Raw genomic sequence first — 6,006 nt, 5'->3', positions numbered from 1 at the left:
GGTCCTCCAATCTGACATCCTCCTGTATCTTCGAAATGTGCATCTACAAAAGGTGACATGAAGAGGTCTAGCGCTGCTGATCCCAGCACCCGATGCAAGAAGCGAAGGGGCAGAACAGCTCCCCCAAAATGTAAGATCGCTGTCTCCACGTGAGCCGGTAAGATCTGTGCTTTCCGCCTTCACTTCAAATTCTGTCGTTTTAAGGGACACATTTAAGGGATTGACAAAGTAGGAAACTCGATCTGGAAAACACTTAACCGCTCCCACCCCCGTTAATATAACGAACACCGAGATGCTACAGTCAAAACGCTGCTGTCTAGGGAGGAAGAAAAAAATTCTACTTACACGTCCATAACTCATGGATTTGGGAACAAGCAGGAAGCAAAAACTAAAGTAAAAATGGGAGGAAAAAAAAAAACCCCTAAGATACAGAAAAAAAAGTCTCTCTCCTTCGCATAAAAAATACTTCATGTTTTGGGTAAAACGGGATGAAGGGGCATCAAGGCAGAAGTTTCCTGTATATCTATTCAAAAAAAATTCTTAGCAAAAGCCGGGATTCTATGGAGGGATAACTTCATGGTCCTGATTTCCCTCGCTGTGATGCCTTTCAGGGGAGCTTCTGGGTTCAGACTGGTGCCATGCATCAGCCCTGTTTTTTTCTTTTCGAAAGAAATTATGGGACCATTTTCTAATTACTGGAATCTTCTAAAAAAAAACAAAGACCAAAAACTACAAAACAAACAAATAGAGGGGTTATGCCATCCTAACAGCCCAGTAAGCCTCAGTGTTATGCTCCGTTTTCAGGAAAAACAGGCTGCACCTGTGGGGTGTGTCAGAGCAGAAACTAAAAAAGCATCACCCTCTTGTGAGAACAGCTGCCTTACAGCTGGTGCACACAGGTCACCACATCACGACACACACATCTCGAAAGCCGGGGGCATTGGCTTTTTTATTGACAGAATTGCTCCTTTCATATCAGGGGCTCCATCTTCTCACAACTGATGTTCCTCATCTCCCCAAAACAACATTATATAGCTGCATTTTCCAAAAGAAAATGCTCTGAGCTTAAAGGGGTAAAATGCTCTGACCCCAAAACTAGACAGGGATAACAGATGAGGAAGGCCAAGGGCGGCCCCGGCTCGACAGCGTGCCTCCAGGGCACGGCTGGTCTCTGTCACAGCGTCGGTGCTGTGTGGACCCTCTGGGCAACCGCATGGAAGGAGGAGACGTGCTACCCACTGGTGTCTGCAGGGATGTGTCTGACTTCTGGGTTTGAACTGACAGGTCACAGTATCAGGCTGAGTATCTGACAAGATCGGTGAGGGTCCCTTTGATGGCCACAAATTCACCAATTAGACAGCAGGTCTGTAGGTGTTTAATAGCAACTGCTTAAATCTATGTTGACTTTTCAATGGGGAAAAAAAATCAATCAGTTTTGGTCATGGAATAAACAGATATGAAGTAGTTAAGTCATCTTTGTCATCAAAAAATCTCTCTCCACAAGGTCCGCATAAAGTACTTTATAAACCATGCGGCACTACACAAATTCTAATTATCATCACACGTTTATTCCAAATGAAGCTAAGTGGCTCTTTTTATTTTAAGGATTTAAGAGTCAAAATGTTCCATCACAGTTCAGTTTTAGGGTTTTTTATATATTAAGGATCTAAACTACTTTGGAAATAAAGACAGTAATACACACTGCTCCTACCTCAGTATCAAACTAAGCAAATCGCCTGGAGGTGCCAGATGCTTCGTGCCCAGGGGACACTGACCAGCTTCGGAAAGCCTCGGCTGGCGGCTCGGCCACGAAGCAGCAAATTCTCGGAAGGGCCTGAGCGAGAGGTGAGCGCCCAGCCTCATGGTTCGCCGGCTCACGGGCCTTAACGGAACCGGACAGATGGTTTCATTCGCTTTTATAAACGGGTCTGTCCTCTTTAGCTTAGCTCTTATTATCAACTTTTCCTTTTAAAATATAACCTGAGAAAACTTACCATGTTCTTTTGTCACTTGATTTGATGCTACTTTTTTATCAAACTAAAGCATCTTTCCCCCTCGGTGAGTGAATGTACTGGGTTAGGCGCTAAGGAATGTTGTAATGATGATTATTTCATAAGACAAGAAAAAAGCTGTCTGTACCTTGGAAGGCCGAGCCACATGACCCAAGATGGGGACCAGTTGGCATCGTACTCGTTTTCGCTGAAGGTGCTGGGCTGCTCGTCGGTGGCCGGGGTGGCCTCCTCCACCACCTGGACCTCCAGTGCTTTAAGAGCAACGGCGGGGGACGCGGCACTGGCCTTCAGCATAGCGACGGCCTCGCTGTGACTCAAGTTGGTCAAGTCAATGCCGTTGATATTTAACAAAATGTCACCTGTTCCAATGACGAGACACGAAAAATGAGCCGAGGGATCAAGTGATTATTTCCCGGTGATTCTATTTGTAAACTAGTCAATAAAAGTTAGTTCCAATGACTCGGATAAGGTAAAAGACCATTATTTACTTCTTTGTAATTTTTATAACACCGAGAACAAAATCCAACGAACGAAAAGCATTCCAAAACAATTCAATAATTTTGAATACTTTCACAGTATATAGGAAAAGGTGTGGCTTGAAGTACTGTGATTCGACTGGAGTCGGCAATCACGGGCTCTGATTTAGCTGGGTGCGGGCCCTGGCAAGGTCATTCCCCTTTCTTTGGGCTTCAGTGATTCCTATTGTTCTTTCCAATTCGAAAAGTCTTTGATCCTTTGCTCTTGGAAATGAATTTTTAATCTATTCTGCTTTATCTTTTCCCAGTTTTATATATTAAGACAGCTCTACACAGTTCATTCGAAGCAAATATATCAGAATACATGAAGAGAGGATATCTTTGGGCGTACACGGAGAAATGCAAATTGTGATTTGAACATCTTCTCTCGTTGGAGCGAAAAAAAAGTGTGTGTTCCTCTATCAAGTGACGGAACAATAAAGGGCAAAGAGGATTAAATAAAAGGTTGGGGAGGAAAGGGTTACTGTGTAGGCAGCACACGCATCTGTACCAAGAAAGCCTACAGAAAATCCCCCTCTCCCGATTTATCGCTTCTTTTTCAGATTAAAGCAAAACATTCTCATTGCAGAAAATTTAGAAAACGTAATAAATAACAAGGAAATAAAATCATTCTCGATTCGACATCTGGACAAATAACTTTGAAAAAAAGGCAGCTTTATGAAGATATAATTCATTCAGTTCATTCATTTAAAGTTCTAATTTTATGGTTTTTAATACAGTCACGGAGTTGTGCGACCATCACACCTCATTGTTAGATCACCCCCCAAAACTGTGGCCATCAGCAGTCACTTTCCCTCCCCCGGTCCTAAGCAATCACTAAGCTCCTTTCTCTCTCTGTAGATTTGCCTCATGTGGGCACTTCATATAAATGGAACCATATGTGGTCTTTTGTGACTGGCTTCTTTCTGTAGGCATAATGTTTTCAAGGCTCATCTATACTGTAGCTTGTGTCAGTACTTCATTCCTTTTCATTGCCAAATAATATTCCATACCACAACATGCCACACTCTGCTGATCCTCATTCGGTAATTGACATTTGGGTTGTTTCTGCTTTTTGGTTATTATGAAAATTACTACTATGAACCTTAAGGCACAAGTTTTTGTGTGGCGATTATGTTTTAATTTCTGCTCCTTCTTCTTCTTAAAGAAGTCCCTTTAGCGTGGGGACCGCAGGTCACGGGGTCCGGGCGGGGTGCGCGCACCGCGCGTCCACCGCGCTGCCCGGGAGACCCGCTGGCGTCAGTTTCCATATTCTTTACGTTTACAAAGAGGAGAAGAGGTGGCGACTGTTCAAGAGCCTCTCTTACCTCTCTTGATCCTGCCGTCGCGCGCAAGGCAGCCGTGAGGGGGTACGCTGGTCACAAAGATGGGCAGCTCGCCACTCCTGCCGCCCCGGCCGCCGGCCACTGTCATCCCCAGGGACTCGCTTGGCGCCTTCTTCACGGTGATGTGCTTCTCTTGGCACGTAACACACTGGGTAAGATCCTAAATCGCCAGAGGAGATATTTATTGCACAGATTCACTGAGATGAGAGACACGCGGTGAAGAAAGCTTCCGCTAAAGTAGACGTACGTGGCGATCAGAAGTCATTTTTTTCTTTAAATCACTATAGAACTGAAAGCGATACACAGTTCCTCAAAATACAAACAGGACACTAACCACCGTGGGTCACAATGTCAAGCTCTGAACCACCGCCTTTGCTGGGACTATTTATGGAACTGAAACATCAGGGCTGTGGACACGGGAGGTCAAGGCAGTGTATAATTACCTTGCGATCCAAGATATGATCAAGATATAATAATGCACTTAAGATTCTGAAAACAAGCCAATTAATTTTCTTCCATCTTTCTCCCTAGTCTCCAACAGTACAAAAGTAAAATGTGGATTTTGCTAACTGCTAGAAAAAACCTACAGACCTACCTTCTGATTCTGCCTGACAAGGATTATCCGAATACCCAATCATGAAGCGAGTGCACATCTACATTTAAAACCTCCATGAGAAGCTAAAAGGATAAGAAATAACTGAATTTTTGAAGATGTTAATGACAGAAAAATAAATTCCCAATAAACTATATTCTCAGGGAAAAGCATTTTTTACTGACATTTATTACTGCTACTTATTACTGAGACACTCCCGGAAGTAAAAAAAAAAAATAAAAGATTTACAACATCACTTTCCTTCTGAATTAGAATTCAATAAAAAACAAGGTGTATATATCCGATATTAACATTAAAATAGCAATAACATTTATCGAGGGCTTATTGTGTCCAAAGCTAATGGCTTTACATGCATTATTTCATCTTCACAATGTCTCTGAAAGTAAATACTATTATTGGCCCTGTTTACAGATGTGGAAGCAATCTTAGGTCATATACCTTGCCCCAAATCATGCAACTGTAAGTGAGATCTGCACTCAGGTGACTTAAAATATAGTGGCAGCTAATGCCTCAAAAAGTTTCTAACACTTATCAACTATAAGAGAATGTTGCAGATAACGAGAAAATTACATTAACATTAACAACAACGGAAGTGTATGAACTACATTTGCAGAACTAGAACGTTCCCTTTAGAGGCATAATGTTAAAGAGGCGACATGCTAATCTGACCCTGGATCCCCAGGCCCAACGGCCCTCCTCCTGTCCCAGAATCCACGGACGCTCGAACCTCTATCAAGCGAGCTGCCTGTCCTAACGGCAGAGTGTTCCGAGACAATGTCATGGCTAGCGGAAAACTTGTAAACGTCTTAAGGCAGTCTCCTACCTAAAAGCATGAAATCTATGTTAGTATCCTTCAAAACTGGGCAAAATCCATTTCATTTTCAAGACAACTCAAGGAAATTTAGCCTTGATTATATTTACTTAAGCAGTTTCAGCTCTCAGGTAGTTTATCAATTAATGGTGGTGGTTTTACTCCTCCAATGGTTGAGATGTACGCATTACTTCCAAGATGATACTGGGTAAGCTTCATGGAAACTTCTAAGGGTGTTTATCCAAGCAACTACCTAAGAGGCTTAGCAGTAGACTAATGTTCACTTTAACAGTGATTCTAATCATTTGAACAGGTTGTTTTGGTGAATCTGTGTGTGTGTTTTTACCTAGGAAACCTTCACGTTTTCTAAATCAGAATTTGACATAACAAATGCAGGAGTAAATGGCTAAATTAACACTTAAAAGTACATTTCGTGTGGTTGCTTTTACCAACCAGGTTTACACAATATTACCTAGAAGAGCAATAAATTCAGCATTGCTATTTAAAACATCGCCACATAAAGAGAATAAGATTAGCAGAATTAAAAGAGAAAAATATATGTGCTCGAAACAAAATGAAATAAGCAGTGTTCTCCATACAAATGTTAAAATGATTAAGTAGTTTTTAAAACGGTCTTAAAATTACGTCGTAGACACCCGTATCTCAAATTATTGTAGAATTCAATAACGTAAAAGATTCAATAATCGAC

The 6,006-nt window shown here is 42.0% G+C and overlaps 1 protein-coding gene across 3 annotated transcripts in view; it reads right to left on the bottom strand.

The window, feature by feature from the left end:
- LNX2 (ligand of numb-protein X 2) overlaps nucleotides 1–6,006 on the bottom strand; it is a 54,403-nt gene that overhangs the window by 9,211 nt on the left and 39,186 nt on the right. For 2 of the 3 annotated variants that reach the window (XM_039862829.1, XM_039862838.1), the window contains exons 7-8: nucleotides 3,856–4,033; nucleotides 1,192–2,371 (exon numbers count right to left, since the gene is read on the bottom strand). In XM_039862829.1, the coding sequence (XP_039718763.1) occupies nucleotides 2,106–2,371; nucleotides 3,856–4,033 (444 nt within the window). In that variant the 3' untranslated portion in view covers nucleotides 1,192–2,105. Of the gene's footprint in view, nucleotides 1–1,191; nucleotides 2,372–3,855; nucleotides 4,034–6,006 lie in introns of those variants that run through there. The other variant, XM_039862848.1, reaches the window with a different exon arrangement.

This window comes from Pteropus medius, unplaced genomic scaffold, assembly GCF_902729225.1.
Source record: "Pteropus medius unplaced genomic scaffold, Ma_sr-lr_union100, whole genome shotgun sequence".
Lineage (NCBI taxonomy): Eukaryota > Metazoa > Chordata > Mammalia > Chiroptera > Pteropodidae > Pteropus > Pteropus medius.
Note: the sequence above shows the minus strand (reverse complement) of the source record. Positions and strands in the feature narration are given on the sequence as shown.